Raw genomic sequence first — 14,856 nt, 5'->3', positions numbered from 1 at the left:
AAACGATTCATGACTATTATATAGAGAATAAACATGATTTAACATGATAAACATACTTCATGCTTTAATATTAAATCAAAACATTATTGATGAAAGAATATTAATTACACTGAGAAACAAGTCACTAGAAGGTTAAGTCAAACCACTATTGACTTTCTAATATTTAGAAAATCATGACATGTTGATAGACGATATACCTTGTTTTTAAATATAAATTAATCAATTGTTGAATTGATAATAAATTAAATTATTTAATTAATTTAATTTAATTTAATTATAATTTATATTTGGTCAACATATTAGAAACTTAATAAGTCACACACATTAAAAATCTCTAGGTAGGAATTAAATTGGGATGATTTAATTAAGTATGACTTAATTAAAATATATTTTAAAAATTAACGATTAAAATATAATTAATATAAGGATTATATTTCTAGACCTTAAAAAATCAAATAAGTACTTGATTAAGTTAATTTCTAAAATTTTCTTGAATTAAGATATGGATATTATTAAAGGGACAAATTGATATTTTACTAATTTATAATTATTTTTTAGATTTACCTCGACACTGCATACTTGACTAGCTAAGTTTCAGAGAAGCATCATGGCTATGATTTGAAGACAACATTCATCAACTTGACTTTTCTTATGGTAATGTAATTGTAATTAATGTGGTGTTTTAATTATATTAAAATATTAAAACTGCGGTCCTCTGACTATATTGATTGGGCTCTACACAGTGCAGACTTGACTAGCTATGCCTCTATTAAAGCAATTGAAGTTTCAGAGAAGGAACATGGCTGTGATTTGAAGACAACATTTATCAACTTGAATTTTCTTATGGTAATGTAATTGTAATTAATGTGGTGTTTTTTTCAATTATTATTATTATTTTTTTTTTCAATTATTGATTTGATGTGATGTGCCCTTTATTTAAGTTAAGGGATTTTGTTAATTGGATTGTAATATTATTTTGAATTTGAAATCTGTTGAGTTTTTTTTTTGTTTGCTGATAAATACTTATTTGTTTATGTCAAAGCACGCAAAATATTATTAGTTTCAATTAATAACGTCTTCATAAAGGCTAAAAGGATGTTTATGAGATTGATATTTTAGTTGAGAAACCTCAACAATTGATTTTCTTATACAAGTTTTGTTTTCAAGTAACAAAAAATTACTTAATTGGCTAAAAGGATTATATCTCTTGGACCAAACAAACTACTTATTACAGTACTAGTAAAACAAGTTTCAATTAAAACAAATAATGAACCAATCATTTTTACACATTTATATGAATAATAAAACAACAATCAATTTGAGAAAATTATTTAAACAATTACAACAAATTAAAACTACGAAAATATATATTTTATTCTCATTACAAATTTTGCATATCAATTTTAATTGATTCTAATGAAATCGATTATAATCTTAGGAATGTGAGTTATCTTAGGCCAGTCCTCTCCTAAATCTTTCTCACACCTTTTCTTCAAATTTGGACACTCCACAATGGTTAGAGATTGGAGAGAAGTGAGATGTTGGATACTCTCTGGCAATGAATTCAGCTCTGGACATCCAGCAAGCCTCAAATCCTCAAGTGCCGTCAGATGCCGCACTCCCTCAGTTAGGGATGTGAATTTATCACAACTTCCAATAGATAACTTGCGAAGAGAAGATAAGCCACACAGCCCATCCCTTGGCAGACAATTTAATCTTCTACACCACCGTATCTCTAAAACCTCCAAGGAATTGAGGTTACGAAGACCTTCCTCTGGCAAGCTTTCAAGTTTCCCGCAATAAAAAATCTCCAAGCTTTTAAGAGCAGAAAGGTTATCTAATACCCTATTTGACAAAGACTCCAGATCTCGCATCCCCCAAATGTCTAAGCTTTCAAGGAGGGTATGATTTTGCAGAAACCCATCAGGAAGCTCCCTCACATTGCGAATCCCTTCAATATGAAGAGAAGTGATAGAAGTGAGATTCCTAACTGACCTCAGTAATGAATCCTTACCTCCCCTGATGTGTACTGATTTGACGGAGGGTATAATTGGTATTTCGTTCAACACAGGGCAATCGCCTACCCTCAATTCTCGAAGGCGAGGAAAAGTACACGCAACCCATTGCTCTAATCCCTCCATTGAATAGAAAGTCAGCGTCTCCAAAGATGGGAATGGATTCTGCCCATCTCCATACACATTGCTGTCAATACTCTTCACACCATCCATTCCATGCAATACAAGACTCTTGAGGAACTGCAGTTTCCCCAATGGTGGAAGTTGTTCACAGTGGTCACATGCTGATAGCTCCATATCTACCAGATTTGGTAGCGTCATGTTCAAGTTCATCATCCAATTTGGAAATTTTGAACCTCTGTATCCCAATATCCTCAAACTCTTCAATTTTGAAGGAGGTTGAAACCCATCAAGGACCTCCTCGCTATTTTCATGAATAACACTTGTTGTTCCATTCCCATTCCCATTCTCATGCCAAGATAAATTCAGTGATGAAAGATCTGTCTTAAACTTCAAATTGGCACTTGTCGCATCTTTTAAATTCTTAACATTCACAAGATCTGTGATACTCAATTCACCAGCAAGATTATTCAGCCCTTCCAGCTCATTTATACGACGACCATTCTCTCCACCCACAATGAACAGGGTAAGTTTTCGCAGGAATATCAATTGCCCCATTCCAACAGGCATAAATCGAAGTGAATCACAATCCGTGATGTCAAGATAGACAAGACTTCTCATGTGCTTCATACCTTTTGGTAATTGGATGAGTTTTCCGCAAGAACTCAGATCTAGTGTCTGTAGGTTTTGGAGAGAGGTTGTACATTCAGGCAGTGTTCTAATCATGGAGCCTGACACATCTAGATACCTCAGATGTTTCAAATCACAAATTGACTTTGGCAATTTCTCCACCCGGACATTTGTTAATCTCAAGGCTCGATGTTTTCGACCAGGAATCTTTCCCCATCCATTCCAAAGAGCACCATTCCTCACAAGAAGTGAGCGAAGTGAAAGGACCTTGAGAACTTCATAAGACGAAGCTACTGATTGGGAATAAAAAGCTACATGACGGGCAGTTTTAGGAATTTCTAACTCCTCATTGCCTTCTGTCGTATAGCATTCTTGTGCTGCAATGGATTGTGCAAGATCATGCATAAGATCATGCATTTTACATGTTATGTTGCCAAATCCATCATCCTCGACCTCTTGCAGAAATGACCTTCCCACTAGTTCATCGAATATCTCAATGCCGTGCAAATCCATTTCTCTTCTGCAAGAAATAAAACCATTTGCCATCCACAAAGCAATCAGCTCCTCCCTCCTCATCACGTGATCTTTTGGAAATATTGCGCAATACGCAAAGCATTGCTTCAAATGTGGTGATAGATTAGTGTAACTCAACCTCAAAGCAGGTAAGATCTCGCTTGCGTCTTCTCTTAGATCCCAAATCTCACTTTCTTTGACAGCTATCCACTGATCTTCACTTTCTTTTAACCGCATTAGGTTCCCTAGTGCCTTTATAGCTAAAGGAACACCACCACACTTCTTCACTATTGATACTCCAATGGCTTCCAGGTGTGCCCGCTCCTCTTTCCTTCTCATCCCGAATGCAAGCTGTTGAAACAACTGCCAAGAATCTTCTTCAGACAATCTCCCCATGTGCCTGACAGAAGCTGTTGCCATTCTATGAGCAACCATCTCAATACGCGTAGTTACTATGACAGCACTACCTTTAGCTCCACACCTTAATACCTCCTTCAATTTACTCCACCTATCAGTATAATCTTCCCACACATCATCCAGTACAAGCAAAAACTTCTTTCCAGTCAACTTCTGTTGGAGGCATCGTTGCAAGGGATCCAATTCTTGAAGACCACAAGGGGCACCATCAATGGACTCTATGATGGCTCTTGTTAATCTTATTAGATCGAAATCAGTAGATACACACACCCAGATCCTCAAACCGAATTGCTGTTTAACACTTTCTTCATTGAAGACCAGTTGAACAAGTGTTGTTTTACCCAGCCCCCCCATCCCCCTTATAGCATGAATAGGGAGATCACCTGAAGTAGTGAGCAGCATGTTGATTAGTTCCTCTTTCTCCTTGCCTCTTCCATAAATTTCTGATTCATTCACGACTGAGCTTGTAAGCCGCCAATCTGCTGCTACGTCCCCAACTCGTGTTGTTAGCTCGAACGTTTTGTTCTCATTGGCAATGACATCCAGTTTCTCTCTCACATTTTTCAACTTATGCGCCATTTTCAATCGAAAAATAAGTGGATTATGATCAAGAGAAAAGAAGGATCGTAGTCGATTTTTTAGATCTTTTTGCAGCCGATGCCTTCGAGCTTCAATTGCAAAGTCATCCAGCACATCATCAACATCATAAGCTGCATCCTTGAGGCGTCTTAACCAAATCTCTAAAGCCTTGTTCTTCCATTGCTTCTCCTCTGCATCCTGGAGCACAGCTTGAACAATTGCGAAGGTGCTTTCGAGATTCTCAAGCTCGGTGTCAAGGCCCCAAGCAAGCCCAGCCTCTTTGAGAGCCTGCAAGCTCAAGTTCTCCAGGATTGGACTCACAAGAGCAGAAACAATTGCATCGGCCATGGCCTGTTTTGCTTTGGAAAATCTGGGTCTTGGTAACAACTGAAATCGCAAGATTGGTTATGGAGATGAGAATGGAAATTTTAACGGAAACACAAGATTGTTAATGGAAAAGAGAAGTGAAGAAGGGCTTTAAATATGATCAGGAAATTTTAAAGGAAACACGAGAGTGGTTATGGAAAAGAGAATTGCAGAAGGACTTTAAAAGTGAGCAGGGAATTTTTATGGAAACACAAGATTGGTTATGGAAAATAGAAATACAGAAGGACCAAACAATTTATCACTCTTTAGAATAAAGAAAATTAATCTAACTTGGACTTGAAGAGAAGAACATTAAAAAGAAGAAAAGAACATAATATGAGTTTGAACAGAGAAGGCAAGAATTTGTTCCTGGCCCATTCTCTGTAAAATTCTAGCTGTCCAGCATTTGGAGTTTCACAAGGCAAAAGATTCTTATCTTGTGATCTTTTCCTTTAAACAATGACTTCTCAAAGCAAAAAGCAGCACTCCGGAATTTCACCCTGTAAGAAAACAAAAGGAAGAAAGAATCAAATGAGGATAATTCAGAGCCTTATAATATTGTTTCTGGCATTTTACCTTTTCACGAATAGCAAATCGTAAAATAGTTGGAACATAAAGGAAGTTCAAAGCATTGTTTCCCTCTGTTATCATGGATCAAACCACCAATTTCTTCATTTTTGTTTGGGATTTAACTACGATTCAATCATGCTATTGTCGTTAACATGCAGCTACTGTCTCCTTCCACATGAGAGTTTTGATCTTACTCACAAAAAACAAAACAAAAGGAAGCACTGTAACAAGAGCTAGAGTTTGGTAAATACACTTCTTAACTCATCACTTTCATCAGAACCTCCTTTCCGAGGTGACTTTTACCTCCGTCAGAATTGCTTTATCTCCACTTCCATCCACAGACAAGAATCTTGACCCATTCTCTTTATTACAGGTTTTCCCTATTAAATAAAATAAATAATATCTTAAGGTAATATTTAACAGTTTAAATTTTTAAATTTAAATAATTTTTTAATATGTTATTAAAATTTTAATTACCAAACAAATTCAAATCTTACAATTCTTATTCTTTATTTTAATTAAAATTAATTAATAGTATAAGTTAATAACCCGTGCAAAAATTACAAGCTCAAAAAATATGCTAAAAAGTAATATAAATCTTAAAATTTCACCAAATAATTTAAATTTAATTTTAGTTCGACATGTTTCTTTAATACTAATACGCATATTCTACCAGAAACAAGTCACCGTCTTTCATCATGAGAAAGATCAAGATATATTTCCATGGAAGTACAGTAAGTTTCCTTTTGCAAGACATTGCATAAGATGATAAAATGGATTTAGTTTCAAACTATCAATAAAATGGGTACTTTTACGAGGACTTCTTATGAAAATATTCCACTTCACCTGTACTTCCATTAGTAACATTACCGTCAATAAGCTTTTAAACACAGTTTAAGGAACATAATCTGACCAGGAAACTTGAACATAATATAATTCATAATTTCACAGATGATTCTAGCAACGTAGCTGAGCCTTGAACAAAGAAAAATAGAATAAGAGAACCAGAAGCTAATGTCAGAAGATTAATTAATAGCCTTTTTGTTTTTACATTTCAAATTTTTTTTTAAAAAATAATTTTTTTAATATTTATAAAATTTTTTAATATAATATTAAAATTTTTTTAAAATATAATCACTCCCACACTTCAAAATACTTTATAATGGTGCTGGCGGGAAAGTTAGTTATACAATGTTCACTTATAGTTGAGTTGGGTCAAGAAATTGAAAGTAAAGCATGAGGTTCGGTAAGGAAGGCGAGGCCCACCTCACACATCAATTGACTAGGAATTTCGTTTTGTTTTATTTTAGAGCAAACTTAACACAAGCCCCTCAGCCATGATTTATTTTAGGCCAACCCTAGCCCAATGTTTTCTCAAAGCCCTAAACTGCCCAGTGCTTGGATCCCAAAGTCTCCAATCTTGGGCTCAAGGAGTTGTAGGTCGTGCAGATCTAGTTCTTTCCAATCTTCAATGAAGGGGTCCTGTGCTAGTGGATTGCACAAATTCAATGCTTGTGATCTCCCAAACCAGAAGTGATTTTGACAAACCGTTTTTTCTGTGGTTATATATACAAGAGATGCCATGGAATTGAGCTTTTTGACAGGTGAGCTTCATACATAGCATTTCCATGAACATGTATAAAGAATATTTCTGGTGGAGACTTGAGATAGCCTTTTTCTAATTAAGATGAAGAGAAAGGCGCATGTATTTCCCCTTCCTTTGCTTTGCAGGGGCTAAATTACAAAAGGCACATATAATGAAAAGGATAGTGCATTTAACTCATAATGATCTTTAAATTACTGATATCCAAATTAGACTACGGTTAGTCTCTTAAAATTGAAACGGTTCAGAATAGGAGAATTTCTTTCTATACATATGATCAAACCCTAATCTGGACATCACAAGGCCCATTTCTAATTAAATAAGTAATCTGCAGAGGCAAGAACTATATGCGATTGATAAGTTTTTGTCTTCTTGAGATGGCATTATTGCCTTGCCTGTTTCAGATTGAAGTCAGACATCAATGCCAGTAAAGTAAAAAGGACTTTCTCCAAAATCAAAATGATTGCTGGTTTCATTAGCAAATTTCAGCTCCAGAAGCAATCGTGCACAAAGAAATAATTAATGCCTGCCTGCATGGTTAGCTATACATTGCCTAACATTGTGCATTGACAACGATAGTTTCAGGCTTCATTCTATGTCACTAAGATAACAACCAGAACTAGAATAAAGCATAGGCTCAAGAGCACATTACACATATATGATCAACATAATGAAATGAATTAATTAGCGGTAAGCACTCCGACTTCCCTTTTTTTTTCTCATTTCTTCTCCTCCTGGTTTCTTGTTTCTTGTTTTTTCCCCCACAAAACATACACACATTTTCTTCGAGCAAAAAAGACTTAAAATGACACTGAAGAACTAACTGACCCTTTTTTTTTTCCTTCCAAGTCAACAACATTTTTTTTTATATATATATCTATGCCTCCCCTCTCATTCATGAAGACTATGAAACAATACTCATGGAACTAAATAAAAGGAAAAAAAAATCGACAAGAAAAACATGGTATATAGAAAAAAAGTTTATGCATGATCAGCAATGTTCTTTCCCTTGCCAGTCTGGTCTACCTAATGTGAACTCCAAGCTGGGGTTCTTGCAATCCATATTAGAAGATCCCAAGTAGCTTTTCAGCTGAGTCGAATTACATTCCTGCAGTATTAATTAAGACATTTTCATGTTACCTCCTAAAAGTGAATAAAATTCTTATCCCTTCTGCTAGATTTCTGGCAAATTTTCATCTACTCAAATTTTAAAAAATTTTAGACTTTGGATGGTACCTCCATTTGTTGTCCAGATCTTTGTTGTGACTGGAATGTTCCTTGCCTGTGCCCATCTATGTCGTTGGAGTTTGTCTGGGGCCATGCCTCTCTACCACTGAAATAGTAACATAAGTTTTAATTAGCTTGAATTTATATTGCCATGGTGCAGCAATATCAATATTTGTAAACCAATGCATATAATTATTTAGATGAGTAAAGTTGATAGACCATCTTTTATAGTTGAATGCCACAGATTCAGCTGAAGCTTAATCAATTAATTGGAATGGTGGCATAGTCTCTTATTTCAAAGCTAATTAAGAACAGCTCAACTTTCATTTTCACTAATCTACAAGGGTCAATTTCTGTCATTTTCCCTAATAAAAAAGTCCAATATAAGTCACATTTGATACGTGCACAAAGGCTATAGAGGAAGGGATCATGAGCTAAATATATGCATGGAGACATAGGCTAAGCCCTTGTACCTATACAAGGCATGTCATTTCAATCAATGCTATTAAGTGCTTAAGAACAGCCTGAAAAGGATGTTACAGGAAGCAGGGAGAGAGATGTGTGTGATGGAAATGTTCTTAAGTGCTATGACATTTGAGGAAATATCAACACAGAAAGTGTTAGTTGCTTCCATTCTAATTAAGTACTGGCCCTAAAAGTCATACAATATTCTATTTTAGATAGGGCAGTATCTAAGATCAAAGCTTTTGCTTGCTTGTGAAAATCTAGCTACCAGTACCTTTACATTTACACTTAGTGTAATAAAACTCCATTATAGGCAGAATTTTAGTCACTAGTCCTGTTACTCTATTTCTGTCTATCTTTAATGGCAGCTGGAAATCATTTATTTATGCAGTGATTGCACCCAAAACCTAAAGCTCCAACGGGGAGTCATGTCAAAGTGAAGGTCCCAGTTGGTTTACATCTCTATTTAAAGGAACTTTTCTAGCCGAAGAACACCCTTGCTGATAAAACCCAAGAAAGAAAGCAAAAATCTGAATTAATCTACATGCTATTTAGTGGAAGCAGGTACAAATTATAATTAAATACTAATTGATGAATTACAATGAACAACATTGGCATTTTTAATTTGAACTTTGAGAAAAGGACGGCAGAAAATAAGTCAAGATGGGAACCGATCTTTTTGTTGTTTTATGCAATGTGTCCTCGTGATGGGAATAAGAACCAGCTGAGTTTAACAGTAACATGATAATATATTGTTATTCTAAAAAGAAAAAGAAAAAGTGTACGTAGCTGTGGGAATTGCTTTCTTTCTTATCCTAATTAGCGTTTGATTGCATTTTGGGAACTTTTATATATATAAAATGGCGTAACACATTAAAGCTACAAATCTCATGTCAGCAAGAAAATCTTCCAAAACATAAAAGATCGAAAAAGAAAAGAAAGAAAAAGAAGAACATTATATAATACACTATAATATTGAAAGCAAAAGCTGCCTGCCTGCATGCAAGAGAAGAACTCTTTTTATTCCTCAAAAAACTGGCGTGAACGTGAGTGGGTTTTGGATTTCTAAGTTGATCAAGTACAACGCAAAAAGAAAATAAAAGAAGAAGAAGAAGAAAAGCATTCTATTTCATTAGTCTATTATACTCTCCTTTAAAAAAAGTGTAGGGCATGCAAAGCATATGTGTGTGTGTGTGTGTGTGTAACGTTTTCTGATGTCTAGCATGCCAATTGTGTACCAAAAAACATTAAAGAGAGTCGCACAAAAGAGAGAAAGAGGTACCTTGAAGAATTACTCCAGAGAGTGGTAGCAGCAGAAGTAGTAGTTGAAGGGTAGTCCATGTCTTGTTGTGCTGTTGGCCCATCTGCTTGTACTACTCTTTGCAGTCCACCTTGCTCATTTGCAGTCCTAAAACTGGCAATTGGAGCCATGTCTTCTTCTCCTGATCCATCTGATATGGCCCTCCGACAAATCAATATACATACCCACCAAAACACTCAAGTAAAATGCAAAAACATGCACATACATTTTTATACACACACAGAAAAAAAGACACAATGTTCTTGAATGTACATGTACATGTGTTGGATGTGTGTGTACATGCATGCATGCACTGTGTGTATCTATGTATGGTACTTGTGCTTAAGGGATAGCAAGATCTTTGATTAATAGGGTTTAGTGGTTAACATGATTTACTAATTAATCAATCGGGTTACAAAGCTATCCAAATTGGGGCAGTGAAAAGCTAAAAATAGCACCTAATAACAGAGAAGGACTAACGCCTCAAACAAAGAAAAAGTTGAAAAATTGAAGACTAAGCAATACGAATTACCTGAAGAGGCTGCAGGCTTGTCAGTGGTCTTAACAGTTCTATACATCTGCAAAGTCCAACGGGAATCCATAGGTAGTAATTAAAACGAAGACCATTCAAAGAATTAAATTGATAAACAAAATATAAGAGCAAAAAAGAAAATGAAAAAATTTAGAAATGAAAAACACTTTTCAAAATTCATATATATATATATATATATATATATATATATATATAGATGATGAATCTCTAGCTACTTTTCTCTCTCTCTATGTGGGCTTCTGTGCTTGTCTTGGATTGATTCATTAATCACGAGGTTGATGTTTGATTAGGTTGTATAGTAATGAGAGAGTGTATTATTGAGAAATGATGACTACTTTTGTCTGTTATCATTCTCTCTCTCTCTCTCTGTTTTCTTTTTTCATTGAAAGCAGAAACTTGTCTGCCTGAGACCTTTCAGAAGTTTCTCAGGCTCATTTCCTTTCTCTAGTATTCTTTACTTCGCCCATTCACTGCCTTCTTTGGCTACTGTGCCTGTGGGATACACCTTCCGCACATCTATCCTCACATTCAAGACTCTAGGAGGGAGAGAGGGAAAAGGAGAGTGAGAGAAGAAGAGAGATTGTTGATTCATTTGTTTGTTTTGTGGTTTAATCACCTGTAAATGGCTCTTGACATGAGCTAATGTGAGATCTTTGACATCCATGAGTTCAAGAACTGACTTGGGAGTAGCTCCTATTAACAACAAGCCAATCAGTGAAACAAAAAAAAAAGTGCTAAAAGTCAAAACAAAACATGCCAAAACATTAAGAAATGTCTAAAATTCAAAGGATTTGTCCAAAACTCAAAAACCAATCGTTCACACACAAATTATTGTAGGAAAAAAATAAGGAAAAAGAAGAAAAGAAAAGGAGGAGCACAGGAAAATTTTGATTTCTTTACTTTCATGGCCTCCAAGAAGCTCAACAGCGTGAACAAATCTAGCATGAAGAGTGCTGGTCCATCTCATTCTTGGTGCCCTCATGCTCCTCTTTGTTGGAAGTTTTGGCAAGAATCTTGATCTAATCAACCCATGGGGAGAACCGTCGGTAGATCCAACTCCATATTGATTATGGTGGTGGTGCAATTGGTGGGATTTGAAAGCATCCATTGACAGCCCATTAAATCTTGTTGTTGGTGCTAATCTATTGTAAGGACCTGGCAAAGCTTGATTAGGCCCTGATGAGTTTAACATGGACATGGGATCTAAACCTCCTCCTCCAATGCTATAAGGTGAAGAGGTGGATGAAGAAGAGTGAGGATTAACAGAAGGAGAGCACAAAGAGGAAGAAGGATAAGGCATTTGGTAGAAGCACATCTTGGGATCTTTATTCTCTCTTGATGAATGTTCTAAAGGCATAAAAGGAAATGAACGGTTGTGATAAACTGGAATCCCTTTAATTGGCCTCAAACCATCTGATACTTCAAGTAAAGAAACCCCATGATTGATATGATTCAAGTGATGAGTATTACCATTAGAACGGTGAAGATGTTGATGGTGGTGACTTTGTTGACGATAAGGGTTATTGTGAGGTAGCTCTTCAACTCTAGCACTTGATAGATTTCTTCTGCTTCTTATACTTTCTTCATTAAGTCCAGTAGTTGGATGTGCTAGAGAGAGCTCGATACAAGCTTGAGAATCACTTCTCATGGAGATAGCAGTGTTGGACTTACGGATGGCTTCTTGTCTGCCCAAAAGATTGAAGCTTGCATCAATTTTATCCCTAATGTTGCTGTTGTTGTTACATATGGAAGACGGAGAGGAAATATTGGGAGGACTAATGTGTAAAGAAAGATCAGGAACTGGGTTTGAAGAGGGTTCAATGAAAACTCCTTCCAAGGGCATTTTCTTTACAACTTAATGACCTTTTCTCTGGCTAATTAACTAAGCTCATAAAAAAGTGCAAGTATAATGAAGCAGCCAGGTGGGTCTTTAACCCTTTTTTCCCTCTTTAATTCCTTCTCCTTGAAAATATATTTGAGAGCTAGCTAAAGAGAGATAGATATGGCTAACTAGCTACCTTTCACAAAAGAATAGATATAAAAAGCTCGGAAAGAACACACCATTGATTGATCATACTTTAAAGGCTTAAAGGGAGAAAGAGTTGGAAGTGAAGCAAAGAGAAGACTCTTTAAATCTTCATCAACAAACCAACATGCTCAAGAAAGAGAGAGAGGGTGTGTGTGAAAGTAGATGAAAAAGAGAGAGAGAAGGATGTGTGTTGTTACGCAAAGAAGAAGATGAAGGAAAATAAAAATAATTAACAACTACTATATATTAAATTTATATAAAAAAAATTGAAATCTTGAAAGTGCAATGAAAGGAAAGGAAGGATAGCCAGAGAGAGAGAGAGAGAGAGGATTTGGGTTTTGGTTTGCACACCTCGAGAGTATATCTTGGAAAATGACACTAGAGAGAAGAAGAAGAAGACGAGGTCTTTCTCTATCTAGTCAAAACTCAATCACTAAAAAAGAAAAAAGAAAAATAGATAACCCTAAAAAAAAATAAAAAAAACTTTTCAACACTATGTTTTTCCTTCCCCGTCGAGAACGGGATACCAAATGCTAGAAAGAGAAAGACTCTTCCTTGTAGGATTCCTTCTCCCCCACACTCTTCGCCTCTCCCCCTCCCTCCCTCTCTCTCTCCATGCAACATGTATATTAATTTCCAGAACCTTTTTTTATGGCTTGAATTTAAAGATATTTTAGGGTATTATTTCTATGCTTAAATTGCTTGGTTGGCAATTGTTATTTTGAAGAATCTTTTTAGCAAGAATTGAATAATATTAATAATAATAATATGTACATTATATACTCAAGAAGTTTTTTTTATTTATTTTTTTGAAATTCAAGTGTTGAGATCATTATTAGACCATATAATACATGTATTTTTTTTGTATTATATGGGTAGACCCATTGACCTTTTTATATATGCAGTAAGAGACCCACATAAAGGGTTGTTTGTTTACTTTCATGTGGATACATCGTAAACCCTAACTCTACATTACCTTCTAATTCCCTTTCATTCTCCCAAATATTCCCCTTCTAATAATAATCCTTCACCAACCTTGTCTCCAGGCATCGTTCGGGGGTTCTTATTATTATGTCATCCACATGAACTATATACGTACAATTATATATAATATAAACTCCTCTAGCTAGCTAGCTAGCACATTGACTATATAGATATATTTGCTAATGTCTCACAAAACCCTAGGCTAAATCAAGGCTTAATTTATAATTATGGGATTGTTAACTCTCTTAATATTAATTATCATGGGAAGCACTAGCTAGCAACCCTATTTGTTTATTTTCTTTCTTTAAATGCTCAAGTGTTTGCTGGAGATAAAAAGAAAAGAAAAAACTTGGTCTGGGGAGGCAGCCCCCTTTTTTTTTTTTTTTTGATTTACGTAGGGTGTCCGGGCCAGCTTACGCGCACCAAGACTATTCCCCACGGCCCGCTGGACATCCTGCAAGCCCAGGAGTAGGTAAGGCACCGCGGGGGTGACAGGCGTATACATAGAGGGTCGAACCCGGGACGGGGGCGGAACAAGTCACACGAATTGACCACAGCAGTTAAACCCTCAAGTGCTGGGTACACACGAGAGCTCGAACCAGGGCACTCAGGCAGGGCAAAGCCTGCCAAGGCCACTGAGCTACAAGCCTCGTGTGTGACTTGTTCTACTGCTTGCCCCTTCTTAATTAGGTGTGAAGTGGTAGTTCTACTGCTTGCCACTTTCTCCAATATTACCGAGGACAAAAACACTAATTCATAGGTGGTGTTTGGATGCTAGCTGCATTGAATGCGTATTTGGGTAAATAGTAAATGCTGTTTGATTTTTTTTAACTTCTAGGAAACACATATATTTTGTATTGTGATGATATAGGAATTTCCACCTCTGTGTGCATATATAGTAAGCTTCTATTTATTACAGACAGGATCAAAGACTCTAATGAAGCTGAGTAAACTTTAAGATTATCTTCACCTATAGTAAACTTGTTTGGTTAATTGAATTCGACTATTCTAATGTGGTTATCTGGATGAATAAACCATTCATCAGTTCATGACGATTCCATGATCTCTTCATTATGGGTGCTCGTTTCTCTTCATTCATGGATTTAGTGTCTTTCTCTCCTACCTTGAGAGATGCTAATCAAGCACATTGTTGATTGACTTGCTAAACAAGGTGTCTCTAGAAATTGTGTGGTATGACATTGATCTTGGTGATGGAAATGCTCAATACGTTGATGCTGCTGAGGAAGATATTGATAGAACTCTCTAAGAAGTTGATTGATGTTGTTGTCCAGGAAAATATAGAGGCAGGGGTTGAGTCTTTGATTGTTTTGTTTGATCTTTTGAGCTTTTCAGGGTCTTGTGCGCGTAGGTTTCTGTTGCTTTTCTTTTAACGTCTCTTGCAGACCCATGCGGTCTATGTTTTTCCTTCTATAGGCAGCTTGACTTATTTTTCTTATATATGCATGTTATTTCAAAATTGGCTGA

General features: G+C 35.9%; 2 protein-coding genes across 6 annotated transcripts in view; both read right to left on the bottom strand.

Annotated features, from left to right (window-relative positions):
* Nucleotides 1-5,457, bottom strand: part of LOC18110388 (putative disease resistance protein RGA1) — a 42,899-nt gene extending 37,442 nt beyond the window's left edge. For 3 of the 5 annotated variants that reach the window (XM_052448660.1, XM_052448659.1, XM_052448658.1), the window contains exon 1: nt 1,833-5,457. In XM_052448660.1, coding sequence (XP_052304620.1) covers nt 1,833-4,622 — 2,790 coding nt within the window. In that variant the 5' untranslated portion in view covers nt 4,623-5,457. Of the gene's footprint in view, nt 1-1,485 lie in introns of all 5 variants that reach the window. The other 2 variants (XM_052448661.1, XM_024588519.2) reach the window with 1 other exon arrangement.
* Nucleotides 5,458-7,264: 1,807 nt separating this feature from the next.
* LOC112324661 (transcription repressor KAN1) lies at nt 7,265-12,885 on the bottom strand. Its single transcript, XM_024588638.2, has 6 exons — nt 11,259-12,885; nt 10,975-11,051; nt 10,338-10,383; nt 9,788-9,956; nt 8,050-8,146; nt 7,265-7,921 (listed from the first exon to the last, which is right to left on the bottom strand). Exons 1-6 carry the CDS (start codon nt 12,199-12,201, stop codon nt 7,805-7,807), a joined length of 1,449 nt encoding a protein of 482 aa, XP_024444406.1. The 5' UTR covers nt 12,202-12,885; the 3' UTR covers nt 7,265-7,804.
* Between the last annotated feature and the right edge of the window lie 1,971 nt (nt 12,886-14,856).

This window comes from Populus trichocarpa, chromosome 17 (genome assembly GCF_000002775.5).
Source record: "Populus trichocarpa isolate Nisqually-1 chromosome 17, P.trichocarpa_v4.1, whole genome shotgun sequence".
NCBI lineage: Eukaryota > Viridiplantae > Streptophyta > Magnoliopsida > Malpighiales > Salicaceae > Populus > Populus trichocarpa.
The sequence above is the reverse complement of the archived record's forward strand: the minus strand, read 5'-3'. Positions and strand labels throughout refer to the sequence as shown.

Bases quoted from the DNA above. Each gene is read 5' to 3' on its own strand.
- LOC112324661 (XM_024588638.2), bottom strand. From the start codon at position 12,201: ATGCCCTTGGAAGGAGTTTTCATTGAACCCTCTTCAAACCCAGTTCCT. The intron at 11,052-11,258 runs GTAAAGAAATCA...TGTTGTTAATAG, and splicing joins GCTTCTTGGAGGCCATGAAA to GAGCTACTCCCAAGTCAGTT. The intron at 10,384-10,974 runs GTGATTAAACCA...TGGACTTTGCAG, and splicing joins ATGTCAAGAGCCATTTACAG to ATGTATAGAACTGTTAAGAC.